Source organism: Stegostoma tigrinum, chromosome 5 (assembly GCF_030684315.1).
Source record: "Stegostoma tigrinum isolate sSteTig4 chromosome 5, sSteTig4.hap1, whole genome shotgun sequence".
Taxonomy (NCBI): Eukaryota; Metazoa; Chordata; class Chondrichthyes; order Orectolobiformes; family Stegostomatidae; genus Stegostoma; species Stegostoma tigrinum.
In genome coordinates, this window is record NC_081358.1 from 28,958,828 (window position 1) to 28,973,246 (window position 14,419).

General features: G+C 41.5%; 1 protein-coding gene across 12 annotated transcripts in view; it reads left to right on the forward strand.

Moving 5' to 3' along the window:
* The window catches only part of ncoa2 (nuclear receptor coactivator 2), a 282,597-nt gene that overhangs the window by 209,399 nt on the left and 58,779 nt on the right, over positions 1 to 14,419 (forward strand). For all 12 annotated transcript variants that reach the window (XM_048528567.2, XM_048528568.2, XM_059645879.1 and 9 more), the window contains 5 exons: positions 680 to 868; positions 6,992 to 7,093; positions 7,223 to 7,363; positions 9,236 to 9,383; positions 10,734 to 12,006. In XM_048528567.2, the coding sequence (XP_048384524.1) occupies positions 680 to 868; positions 6,992 to 7,093; positions 7,223 to 7,363; positions 9,236 to 9,383; positions 10,734 to 12,006 (1,853 nt within the window). The remainder of the gene's footprint in view (positions 1 to 679; positions 869 to 6,991; positions 7,094 to 7,222; positions 7,364 to 9,235; positions 9,384 to 10,733; positions 12,007 to 14,419) is intronic.

Genomic DNA, 14,419 nt, shown 5'->3' on the forward strand with positions numbered 1-14,419 from the left:
CTGTAGGGTCATTCTTATCAAGGCAAAGCTTTGACATTGCTGATCTAATGTGGACAGCTGGCTTTCTCTGCCAGTTAAATATGCTAATGCTTTTTGGGTCATTAATGGCGAATAATTTGAGCCAAAAATTGAGACTATTACTATTTTACATATGAATATAAAAGTTAGGAGAAGGAGTACTTCAACCCCTTCAGCTCCACCATTTAATAAAATCCTGGCTGATCCAATGGTGGTCTCAACTCCATATTCCAACTTATCCCTGATAACAATCAACTCCCTTGACGATCAAAAATCTGTCTACTGCCTGCCTTAAAGTATTCAATGACTCCACTTCTCTCTGGGAAGGGAGTTTCAAAAGCTTATGACCTTCTGAAAGCAAAATAAAAAGTTATTTGCTCCCCTATCTTAAGTGAGAGACCTGTGTTTTTTTAAAAAACTTTTATCAGTTCATGCCTCAGACTAAAACTCCTAGATGTAATGTATTCAATTTGGCTCCTATTTCTTCCAATAACTTGAGAAAGTGGTTGCTCGTAAGTTCAAATATATGTGTTTGTGTGATGGCAAGTTGATGTGAGCGGAATGCAAATTAAGCAAAACAAATTTGGAATTTTTACCCTTGCAGTGTTAAGAATTGCTTTTCCTACTTCAAAGTGACTGTGCAAAACATTACATTTTCCAGTAAATGGGGTGCCTTGGTCCAATGAAACTCCAAAACGGAACAGCCACACTTTTAACTGTCGTATGTTGGTTAAACCACCTCGCAACACTGAAGAGGAAGGGCATGATAACCAGGAAGCACCTCAGAAATATGAAACTATGCAGTGTTTTGCTGTATCTCAACCAAAGTCCATAAAAGAAGAGGGAGAAGGTAAGATTTCATACTGATATTGTGGGAATCCACCATCAGTGTTAGAACTACCCAATGTATGAATATCTAAAGGCATTACAACTGCAAGTCTCTCTCTCATTGCATTCTATGCTGGTGTGGACTTGTAAGACACAAGTTTGTGCCGATCATTCTTGTATTGCAAGTAAATGCTGATAAATGCAATCATTGTCCAGCAAGTCTATGTTTCTGCACAGAATGGAAAGAATATTAAACTTGCATACCAACTAACGAGTGAATCACAACATATTTGTGGTAGTTTGGGGTCAGTCTCCCTGGTTGGCCCCTGGGCAGTGACTTGCACATAACAAAGGATGCCTTTGAGTAGGAAAAGGGATGAACTGGGGAAAAAAAAGCTCTGCATCAACTTAATTTTTGTAGGCCTTGAACCTAGACAGTTTTAAATGTACTTCAATATTTTAAAGCTAAATTATTCTTTTGGTGCCTATAGTTGTAAAAGAGGCAATTTACTGAAATTTTCTCCCCATTTTATTCCACCTTGTGCAGTACAGTTACTGAAACGTGTTGCATATCTGACAGTATAAAAGTTACTGGATGATCTGAAATAAGTTGTAGAACACCTCACCTAAATTCCTACTGACAATTTTGCATCATGAAATAGAGAGTCCATTGATAGTTTGCCCTGAATTACCTTCCAAGAAATCATTTTTATAATATTATACAAAAAGAAATTACTTTATTCCTACTTAATTTTAAGGATTTATTTTTCAATCTTATTCCTAAACCAAATTAAAATGTCAATTGATTTATTTTTAATACTGCTGTGTAAATATTCAGTATCATAGTAACAAATTGTAATTTAGTTTTAATACAACAAAATTCCAAAACTCAAATGTGTTTCAAAAATATTGATGTGACAAAATTATATTTTGAAATATAATGTCATTTAAGATAGATAGATGGTAATTGCAAAGTGATCTTAAATGTGCCTGTACGTAGCTAAGTACGACTCCCATAGCTATCTAGAATACACCTCCTCCCACCCACCCTCCTGCAAAAATTCCATCCCCTATTCCCAATTCCTCCGCCTCCGCCGCATCTGCTCCCACGATAAGACATTCCACTCCCGCACATCCCAGATGTCCAAGTTCTTCAAGGACCGCAACTTTCCCCCCACAGTGATCGAGAACGCCCTTGACCGCGTCTCCCACATTTCCCGCAACACATCCCTCACACCCCGCCCCCACCACAACCGCCCCAAGAGGATCCCCCTCGTTCTCACACACTACCCCACCAACCTCCGGATACAACGCATCATCCTCCGACACTTCCGCCATCTACAATCCGACCCCACCACCCAAGACATTTTTCCATCCCCACCCCTGTCTGCTTTCTGGAGAGACCACTCTCTCCGTGACTCCCTTGTTCGCTCCACACTGCCCTCCAACCCCACCACACCTGGCACCTTCCCCTGCAACCGCAGGAAATGCTACACTTGTCCCCACACCACCTCCCTCACCCCTATCCCAGGCCCCAAGATGACATTCCACATTAAGCAGAGGTTCACCTGCACATCTGCCAATGTGGTATACTGCATCCACTGTACCCGGTGTGGCTACCTCTACATTGGGGAAACCAAGCGGAGGCTTGGGGACCGCTTTGCAGAACACCTCCGCTCGGTTCGCAACAAACAACTGCACCTCCCAGTCGCAAACCATTTCCACTCCCCCTCCCATTCTTCAGATGACATGTCCATCATGGGCCTCTTGCAGTGCCACAATGATGCCACCCGAAGGTTGCGGGAACAGCAACTCATATTCCGCTTGGGAACCCTGCAGCCTAATGGTATCAATGTGGACTTCTCGAGCTTCAAAATCTCCCCTTCCCCCACAGCATCCCTAAACCAGCCCAGTTTGTCCCCTCCCCCCCCCACTGCACCACACAACCAGCCCAGCTCTTCCCCTCCACCCACTGCATCCCAAAACCAGTCCAACCTGTCTCTGCCTCCCTAACCTGTTCTTCCTCCCACCCCAAGCCGCACCCCCATCTCCTACCTACTAACCTCATCCCACCTCCTTGACCTGTCCGTCTTCCCTGGACTGACCTATCCCTTCCCTACCTCCCCACCTATACACTCTCCACCTATCTTCTTTTCTCTCCATCTTCGGTCCGCCTCCCCTTCTCTCCCTATTTATTCCAGAACCCTCACCCCATCCCCCTCTCTGATGAAGGGTCTAGGCCCGAAACGTCAGCTTTTGTGCTCCTGAGATGCTGCTTGGCCTGCTGTGTTCATCCAGCCTCACACTTTATTATCTTGGATTCTCCAGCATCTGCAGTTCCCATTATCTCTGATACAAAGTAGGTCTAGCAGTGTTTATAATGAGAAGGCATCTTAATAATTGGCTGTTTAGTTTCAGTTTTTAATCTCACATTATTTAAAATATAGATTGAAAAGAGGAATATATTCTGTCTTGAATCTAAAATTAGAATGCTTAATGAATTTGTACATTAAAAATACATTAATCTGCAGTGAAGTAATTTATTGAGTTCATGTTTTGAATTTCTCTGTTGATAGTGACAGTTAATACAAACACATTGCTAATGACTCTTGTACATGGATAAAGACCCTCTGGCCTATCCTGACTGTAGTGATATCCTCTCTGATTTTTTTTTCAACTTATGTGTTTCAGTGACAGTTATAATCTCTTCCAACCTCTTCTGCCAGCCAGAATATATGAAAGCTCAAACACATGTACCAGCAGGTTCAACAACAGCTTCTTCCCTGCTGTTATTAGACTTCTGAATTGACCTCTCAAATTTTAATGCTGATTGTGCTTTTTGAGCACCTTCTTTGCAGCTGTAATCTTGTATTCATCACTCTGTTCAATCACCCAATGATCTGCCTTTACTGCACGCAAAACAAAACTTTTCTCTGTACTAAGTACATGTGAAAATGGCATATAAAATCAAATCATCATTTTCATTTGCAATAGCATGAAATAAATATAACAGGTAAATGCTTAAATTAATGGGTACTTGGTAAATTGCACAATTGTGCTGTTGCTTCAGTGCCAGTAGACTGCACTTCACAAATCAACAGTGTCCTCATACAATGACAGATCTCCAAGTGCTTTGTTTGAATATTGCAAATCAGTGGGTCAAGAGGGAGAAGATTTTAAAAATAAATCATCGATTGGGAATGAAAAGGCACAATAGGTTAAAAAAAAGCTTTTATGACCTTTTTCTAAGCTGGGGTGAAGTTGGAAAGAACTGAATTGAGAAGGTAGGGCTCTTGTGGCTAAATGAGAGACTCTCAATGGCAATGTTAAGAAGTGAAAAATAGTAAGAGGCTCGGTCCTGGAGTGATATAGGCATCATGTAGAAGTTTGAGGACTAAGCCACAATTTCAGTCAACTTCCTGGGGTTGATGGAGTGCTGTCAGGGATTAATGTTTAGAAGCTATCAAAGCTGACAGTTGCCACATTGCAAGTAAGGACATAGTTTGCTGATCTAATTGAAGTTTGTAAAGGGGTGTGGAAAGGAAGCTGTTTAGGAAGCAGTGAAATGATTTAAATTTGGCAGCAATAGTGGTGACTAGGAGTTTTTTAAGTGAAGACAGAAACCAATAAGAATGTTCCTATTTTGACAACATTAAATGAGAGAAAATTTTAACTGTAGGACTTCATGTCTTGACAAATGTTTTGACATTGCCAGTGGCCTTTGTGTCAATGGTATTTTGATAGAGCTAAATGTGATGTGCATGTGGATCTGGAAATTAATCTTTTGCTTCCGGGTAATGCCACTGAGTTTTTCCCCCTACAAGGATGTGTAGACAGAGCAATATCAGGTGAATTCTATGGAGGGAAGGCAGCTTGCAGCAAACAAGTAGTTAGAGGAGATGAAACACAAGTCACAGTCTCACAAAATGTAACTTATGACTTTGACAGTGTGGTGTTAGGTGGAAACTAGTATGGAGACATTTGGCTAAAGAGGTGAGAATGCAGTTCCAAGGTAATTGAGCTTGGAAACGTTGGATATCAAGCAAGTGGTTGAGAATAAAGGTGAATAACTTGTAACTTTAGTAGGGAGAGGTTATTCTTGATGAAAGCAGGTCTGTTCTGGAGTATAGACACTTTGTGACGAGAGCAAAAAACAGGCTGAGTAATATTAAGCATTCAAGATGAAATTGGAGACGATTGGTGACAGGTTTCATAGAAGGGTTAAGTAAAAGGTAGGAGGAGTAGAAGCAATTGACACTGGAACAATTTTGCTTTTAGTTTTAATTCACTTGTGGGGCATGTGCATAGCTGGCTGGGCCAGCATTTAATCTCCATCTCTAGTTGCTCTTGAGAAAGTGGTGGTGAACTGCTGCAGTCCGTGTGCTGCAGGTTGATCCATAATGCGGTTAGGTAGAGAGTTGTAGGATTTTGACCTAGGGACAGTGAAGAAACAGCGTTGTATTTCCAAGTCGGGATGGTGTGCGGCTTGGAGGGGAACTTGTAGATGGTAGTGTTCCCATGTCCTTCTAGATGGAAGTGGTTGTAGGTTTGAAAGATGCTGTCTGAGGATCTTTTGATGAACTGCTTTGCTGTAAAGTGGCCCATGAATTGCTGTCAGTTTGAAGCAGGTGAATTAGGAACAGAAGTTCACTCCTCTGTCCTTCAAGCCTGCTTTGCTATTCAATCTACCACTGCCTTAAAAATAGTCAAATGACCCCAAACCAGAGGTGAGGATAGTGGTGTACATGGTGGATTGTGAATGCAGCAAATAATTTGTAATGGAAAGGCACAGTCCATGATCTTTATAGGTCATCCAAGGTCATCCAAGGAGAGAAACAACTAACTCAGTTGGTGGTTTGAATTGGTCAACGTTTACATACCTTGCTTTTTAACCAAAATTTTCTTAAATGCAAGTCCATCTATTATAATATTAGGCCCGTGGTATTGATCAGGCCAGTCAAATACCAGTTAAGTTCATGTTTCATGAACTTTTGACTTGAGCCTGTGGAAGCAGCTTTCACTTTATGGTAGAAGTGGAGATGAAGGAACATCTAAGAATAACATGAAGCAAATTGGTTGTTGAGAATCTCGACAAAGGTGTCAGTGATATTCTAAGTGAAATGTGAAGCTCTTTTAGAATCTCAATGATAGATGTGATAACTGAAATCTAGCACAGGCCTTTGACTTGCGAGAACAAGGTTTAAATCATCATAGAAATTGGAATAAAGGCACCATCTATCTACAGACTCTGAAGGTATGTTTTGAAAAGTCAATTTCCATTGTACAGAATTGTTCCTAATTTGAGACTAATTTGCAATCTCAAACCACAATGGTCAGTGTGGTAAATGGAGCAGTTAAGAATGTTTAAGGAAGTTATGACTGAACTATGTTCGACCAAGGTAGAGAGATTTTTACGTCAGACTGTGCCACAGTGAATCTAGGCATGCCTGATTTGAGAAGTTCCACTTCAGTGCCTACGTTCCTTGCTTTTAACCAAAAATTTCTTAAAGTAAAGAAATGCAAGTCCATGTATGATAAAGTTAGCCCTGTTACAGCTGAACCCTCTATACTATGTGAAATGCTTAGTTTGGTTTCCAGTCGCTTTTTCTCCACCCACCCTTCTCTCAAATGACCCCAGAAGAGGAAACGGCCTTTTTTAAATCTGTTCTCTAACAAACAGATGTATAGCTGTCAGTTCACCAATAACTTTTTGCTTCAACTTTTGTAAAACCTGGCAAAGATACCAGAGTCGTGACTGTCATTACTGATGTCTGTGAACTAAGATTAGAGGCACTTACAATTACTTAGGATGCTGATTCCAGATGTGTTTTATCCAGTGCCAGAATATCTGTTCAATGAATCATGCCGAGCATCTGCTTTGAAGAATAAGATCATGCCCAAGGGATCAAATTGAACACAATTCCTAACAATCATCGATTCATGATGACTGTTGTATTCCACTTGTCTGTATGTAACTTTGGCCGATTGAGGGATCTGATGCAACTCGAATGATGTGTGTTTTTGAAATTAATACTTATTTTAGGAACAATTTGTTAAAAATGCTTTCTATATTTGTATGAGAAATCTATTGGATTCAAAACCACATTTTGACTTTCAAAAGGAATAATTTATTTCTTTCTTTCAGATTTGCAGTCCTGCTTGATCTGTGTTGCAAGGAGAGTCCCTATAAAGGAAAGACCACAATTTGCTAACACTGAAAGCTTTACAACAAGACATGATTTAACAGGTAAAGGAATGCAACTGCATTTTCAATGTGGAAGTTTGCCTTCCTTGAAGATTTGACAAACTAATCTCTTTTTCTTTCCTTCACGGGTTTCTTCCCCCCCCCCCCCCCCCCCCCCAAAAAAAACCCTAGGCAAACTAATATCTCTTGATATAAATGCATTACGTGCATCAATGAAACCAGGTTGGGAAGACTTGGTGCGAAGGTGTATTCAAAGATTTCACCTGCAAAATGACAAAGAGATTGCATTTGCTAAGAGGCATCACCATGAAGGTAAGGTGTCTTGTAAAAAGAAGGCTGTACAAAGTTAAGTAGGAGTGCAGTACAAAGAAAAGGAAAATTCACTGTCAAAATTTGAAGTGAAATGGGAAAATGCTAGAAATGCATGGCAGATATATCAGTGTTTGAAAAACAAAAAAAAATTAACAATGAAATCTTTGCCAGCCCCATTCTACAAAACATCTGCAATGGAAATGTTAATCTCGATTTTCTTTTTCATTTGTTAGTGAGTTTGCCATGAAAGTTCAGCGTTTTGGATTTTTTTTCTCCTCACAAGAAAAGCACTATGTATAATGTGTACAATGGAAAACGCATGATTAATTTGTCAGTTTCTCTTACCAAAACCCTTCATTTGAAAACTTTTTACTATTCTGCTGTATAAGCCTTGGCTGCAGGGCTGTTACAATGCACCTGCCTCAGTCCATACTCTATCCACTGCTGCTGCCACTGCCACAACCTATTTCTTAGCACAGACATACTGTTGCCATTCTACTTTTTATTTCATCAACCATTTACTCATCTGGGAACACTTTTGCCTCTGAACTGGAAGACTGTAGAAATGTGGCCCAATGCAGGATTTCATTGCATTAAGGCCAAGAATCGAATACAACACTGAGGGAGCTCTGTACTGTTGAAGGCAGCATCTTTAAATGGGGTGATAAACCAAGATGCATTTGCTTCTGCATGCTGGACTGGCACTATTTCACAGAAAAGTCTGGTAGTTAACTCTCGTGCTCTAGCCAGTATTTGTATTTCAATCAATAATACTAAACATAGATTATCTAGTCATGTACTCGTACAGCAGTGTATCAGACCCTTCGGTCCAACCAGTCCATGCCAGCCATAATCCCAAACTAAATTAGTAGCACTTGCCTGCTCTGGTCCTGTATCCCTCCAAACCTTTTCTATTCATGTGCTCATCAAATATGGCCTGCTGTGTTTCCTACATTACAACGTTGACTATGTTTCGTTAGCACTTCATTGGCTGTAAAGTACTTTGAGATGTCAGATGGTTGTGAAAATCTCCATTTAAGTGCAAGATTTCCTTTTCTTAAAGATTACTTTAATTGAGACACATTAGGAATTGAACCTGCAGTGTTCTAGGCTTGTGAAAGTAATTATGTAAACTGAGTGAAGAGTCTTGTGGCACAGTGGTAATGTCTGTGCCTCTAGGCCAGAAAGTCTGGATCAGGTGCCACAGCGTGTCTGAACAGTTTATTAAAATAACTATAAACTCAATGAGGAGGTCCGAATGCTAATCCCACCTGCTCCAGGCGTGTCACAGCGTGTCTGAGCAAATTGCTTAAAAATATCTGTAACCTTAATTAAGCTAATAAGCATGTTTTCTTTAAATATAATTGCTGAGAAAAGTTATTAGAATTGTGACTGCTACTGTGTATGCAAGGGTTGCTTTTTAATCGGAAGGTCACTCTTAGCCTAACCTTTCAAATTGGGTGCTGCAGAGATAATTGAGACAGAAATTATGAATATGATGAAGGTAGTAGGCAAGAAAGGCACTGTATTTGTTTCCTGATTTTTAGGGAATTACTGCTAAAAGTCAGGACACCGGTGGGAAGCATTAACTTGCTTAGAAGTTCCCTGAATGTGTGAAGAGAAATTCCTGTTTCCTTCTAGTCACAGCTGCTGGATAGCGTGCTTGTGACTTTGAGCTTAATCTGTTGACATTCAATGGTCACAGAGCTACGAACGTGCTACAGTCATCAATTGAGTGGTATCTCAGTGTAAGTCAGTACTTTGATTGTAAGAGTGTTTTTTTTTAAAAAAACAATACACCTGATATTTTAAACTTTTAGGACAAATTATATGCGACTCATTTTTCTTCCCCTCAAATTCTCTGAATTATAGTGTTAAGGCAAGGACAGGCTCTGAGTCCCGTGTATCGGTTTTCGTTGTCTGACGGCACTATGGTTGCAGCACAAACAAGGAGCAGGCTTATGCGCACTCCAAATACCAATGAGCCTCAATTTATCATGTCACTGCATGTTGTTCAAAGGTAAGCAAGAAAAGATTCCTTTGTGTTAATTTGAACTAACTGTATGTATAACAGATTAGTTTCAATATCATTCAAAATCAAGTTAGCAATTTGAAATTTGCTTAGGCATTGAAATTAAAATGTGGAAGTTATACCAGAAGGATCCAGTATGATACTTTGGACTTTATTGTGAACTATGTTGTGCCTGAGTTACATTATTTGAGTTTATTTTCACCAGCATGGCCATATTTGCATTCTCTAAAGGTCCAGATTGCACCTTGTACTACTCAGTGTCCAGTTTAGCTGAATGATGAGGCAAGATGGCTTCAAATTCAAAGAAAGATGTGGCCTCACTCAATATTAGAAAGAAGGGTTGGAGATTTCCTGGTCCTTTGGAGATCGGCTGGAGTTGGAAGAACTGGCAAAATGAAGGGGGAGGTGTTGAAAGACATGCCCATTACTATCCCAGTGCCATCCCACATTGAGAGGTATGAGGAAGATGTCACCTCGCCCAGTTGCCCATCTGGCAATTTCTGTCCCTATTTTCCCCTTGTCACTAAGGGAGTTGCTGGTGTAGCTATGGTTGTTACTTTTACTGTTGCAAATCCCTGCTGGAAAATAGATGTTTCCTGTGAGGAAAAAACTGATTAGCTGAAAAGTGAGGGCTTTCCAGGACTTTTACTGGACCCTTACTTTTACAGGAAGGCCTGCCAAATTTTCCTCTAGTTGGACAGTTTGGAAAGCAAGAGTATACATTCCTCTGAAACGAGGTCTTCAGAAGTGGAAATCCCACCCAGAAAGAATGGATGTCACATGCACACACACATGTATATACATAAACACGATGGTCAGATACTGTGGCCTGGAGGATACCCACTGTAAATGTGTTGTTGTGGTGTTGGGTAGGGGAGGCATTACTTGTTTGTGAATGATGGAAGGGCTGTAGTGAGGCTGTGTTTTTCCGGTATCTTGGATCCACTCCTTTTCATCTCATCTGGAGCTGCAATAACTGCAGGCAGGAATAGGCCCTTAAGTGTCATGAATCACCATTTGAGGCAATGACTGTGGGACTGGTAGATTGAGGTGGTGGAGCTTTCCCACCCAGAAGTGTATTCATTAAGCAACAGGGAAGGTGATGGGAGTCTCTCACGTGGGAGTTGCTCTCCACCTTTAGGCCTCTACGACCAGAAGATTTTGCCTTAATCCTAGACCGTTAAGGCATTACATTCTGATGTGTTGATGTGTTTAGTTTTCTGCACAGACCTTCAACTTTGTTACCTTTTGAGATCAATTTTGATCAAAACGTTGCATTTTAGTAGTATGCCATCCCTTATTTCGGTTGTATGACTTGTATATTTTCTTAAACTGCAGAGAACAAAATGTTTGTGGGATGAATCAGGAAGCAACTGGACAAGGAATGGTGAAGCCGACAAATCCGAGTTCCGGTAGTCCAGCCATGGCAGGGGTTTCTGCTGCAACAACTGGCCAGGAGATGACGATGAGCAGCAATGCAAGCTTCTCCATGAATGGTCTGAAGGAACAAACAGGAATGGGACAGATGCCAGGAAACAGGTTTGTTACAGGTGGAATGAACCACGTATTGGGCATGCAAGCAGCCACTCCTCAGGGTAGTAACTATGCACTCAAAATGAACAGCCCGTCAAGAAGCAGCCCTGGTGTAACTGCAGGGCAGCAGACTTCCATGCTTTCACCGAGGCATCGTGGAAGTCCTGGAATGGTTGGAAGCCCTCGCATCTCAGCTAACCAGTTTTCTCCCATAGGAAACATGCATTCTCCAGTGGGAGTTTGCAGCAGCACAGGGAATAGCCATAGCTACTCCAGCAACTCCCTTAATGCACTTCAAGCCCTCAGTGAAGGCCATGGGGTATCACCTGAACTAAAAGTGGTGACTTCACAAAATTCTCCTGGAGCTATCAGTTCTTCGTTGGTTAAAAAGGGGAGCATGGATTCCAAAGATTCTTTTGGATTGTTGAGTGATCAAGTCCAAGCAGATAACGCAACTGGACAGTCGGACAGTGGACTTTCTGGAGAGCAGAAAGATAGCAATGAAAGTAATTTAAATCCGTTTGGTGGTGAAAGGACTGATGGGCAAAACAGGGGGCATGATGGCAAAAGCCACACTAAACTCTTACAATTGCTGATCACTAAATCTGATCAAATGGAATCTTCCCCTTTGCCAAGTACCACTGGGGATTCTGTTAAGGACTCTACAGGAAATTCGTCAGGACTACTGTCTACTTCAGCAGTGACGTCATCCACAACCAACACCTCTTCATCACACGGGCCCTCACTGAAAGAAAAACACAAAATTTTGCACAGACTTCTGCAGGACAGCACCTCTCCTGTAGACTTGGCAAAGCTGACAGCAGAGGCCACAGGTAAAGAACCCAACCAGGACATGAACAGTTCAATTCCTGGTGCAGAAATAACTGTTAAACAGGAGCAAATGAGCCCCAAGAAGAAAGAAAATGCACTACTTCGTTATTTACTGGATAAAGATGATACAAGTATGCATAATATTAAGCCTAAAATAGAACGGCTGGATAGCAAGTTAGATTCCTGCATGAGCACTAAAACAGCCATGAAGTCTGAAAAGGAGATTAACTTTGAGCCATCTGAACAGGTGAGTGTGAACATTTATATGTTTCAATATTGAACTATTGTAGTGAGAAATTTCTTAGTAATATTTTGGATTTGGAATTAGTGGATAACACTTAGTTAAAGTGAGAAATCTTCTAAACTATTTCTTATGTGCTTTGTACAAACCGACCAAGTTATTTAATTACAACCGAGAGATCAGACTGAGGAGGTGATATTTTATATCCCTATGGTGGTGGGGCTATTCTTCAGGTTTAAAGTGGGTTTTGCTGCAGAGAAGTGACGAGGCTCCTGAGCTGCTGGAGAACTAAAGGCTTCTCTTGTTCACTACACCACCACCGTGCCCCGCACCCAACTAGCTGTTTACTACCTGACAACTAATCATACGGTTGTTGGCAAGCAGAAGGTCTTTTTCACCAATGAGTGGCTGCTAGTCCTTGGACCAGTCAACTACTTATTATGGCTGAATGTCAATTTGTACACACCCTTGGCGCTGACTATCTCTTACCACTGTTTGAAACAGCAGCTAGGCAAGTAGTGCTTAAAATGAGTGTCAGACTACTTGCTTTTTTTTTTAAAACCTCCAGTAATTATCGTGATTCTAACAAGGCCAGCCAGGTGGACCTCATAGAATAGGAGTTCCCTGATCAGGGCTGTTAATTTGGTCCAGTCAGGGAGCACTGGCTGACAGATTAAAAAGAGGAGTGCCAGGCATCCTTTTCACTCTGAGAGCTGCCTCTGAGTGAGCTGGATCAGTGTCATGGACTGTCTGCATATAAACCAAGGGTGAATTTGTGATGGGGTACTGGCCTTTGTGGAGTTACTTTAGTGGCAATGAGAAAAAAGCATGCTCTGGAAGAAACCTACCTTTTTGTTGTCTTTGAGTTGTGGTAAGCATTTCTGGCGTTGGGCTGTTATTTGGGAAGTTTGACTCGCTTGATCCTGATGTTGAAGACTGGGCCCAGTATATGGAAAGAATGTTATTTTTCCCAGGCAAATGACATTGGGCAGATAAAAAGCAGCAAGCAGTTCTGACAGCTTGTGGACCTGCAGATTTTTTTGATTATTAGGAGCATAACTTGCCCTGAGGTACTAGGTACTGAAACACTTCAAGAGTTGGCGGATTTAGTTAAGGAAAATTACAAACCCAAGCTGTCTGTAATTCTGAGATGCTTTGATTTTATTGGCAATTTGAGAACCGGGGAACCTCTACGGGGATTTTTGACAATGTTAAGATGACTGGCAGAGGCATGTGACTTAACGAGATGCTGAGAGATCATTTGGGATGTGGGATTGATGTAACCGTGTAAAAGCACCCACTAACTAAAGCCCACCTGGACTTCAGACAGGCAGTACAGCTGGCTTTAGCACTGGAAAATGTGGCAATTGGAGCACATGAGTTACAGGGTATTCCATTTGAAGTTGACACCATTGCCTGTCCCACTGAGCTTGGGGACCACCACTTGAGTGAAGACAATTGCATAGCCTCACTCAGGACTTATCCTGAACAGAGGGACTCTAGATCAGTCCACAACAAAACCCCAAACAAAGCCGAGCCTTGGCCAAACAGTTAAAATTTTCTTCGGGTTCTGGGCCAACAAGTTGTTGTAGTTGCTGCTGGTGTATGGACGTGAGACAACAAAGAGTCCCAGCAGACTTAAAATGAGTAAGAGAACTCTGGCCAGTATCCAGGAGAGTGCACACACTGAGAAGTCCAACTGCATCAGGTTTGGAATAGTTAAACTGCTTAGCAACATCCAAATTAGAATCAAACAGAGCAAATGTCTGGTTAAATGGTCGCCTGGTTCTAGTGGAGGTTGATGCTGGTGTGCCCATTTCAGTGATTGCACAAGCAGTCTTTAACAAGTTTCTCTCTGGACTCCAACCCTTAAGTTTGCATAAGACCTCTGTTAGCTTGAGAACCAGTACTGAGAAACCCCTACAGATTAAGAGTACAACTTCGGTGATGGTCTCTTGTGACCGAACCAGCTGCTTCTCACCACTGATTGGAGTGAAAGGCTTGGGCCCAAGCCTGATGGGGCAACATTGGTTGAGAAAGATTCATGTGAATTGGTTCATACCATAGTAATCTTGTTTTTTGCTTTCAAAGTGAATAAACTCACATTTATCCAAATTATACTGCATCTGCCGTCGATTTGCCTACTTACTCAACCTGTTCAGATCATGCTGAAGAATCACTGCATCCTCATCACAGTTCACCCTCTCACCCAACTTGATATCTTCAGCAAATTTGGAAATGGTTGAGTAGCCAAACCATAGCTTTCAGGGAAGTGAAGAAACAGCTATCATCCTCTAAGTTGGTGGCACATTTTAAACCCAAGCAAGATCCAGTATTGACAAGTGATGCCTACCTACATGGCATCCAGGTAGTATTAGCTCATAGGTGGTTCAATGGAAAGGAACACACAATAGCACCT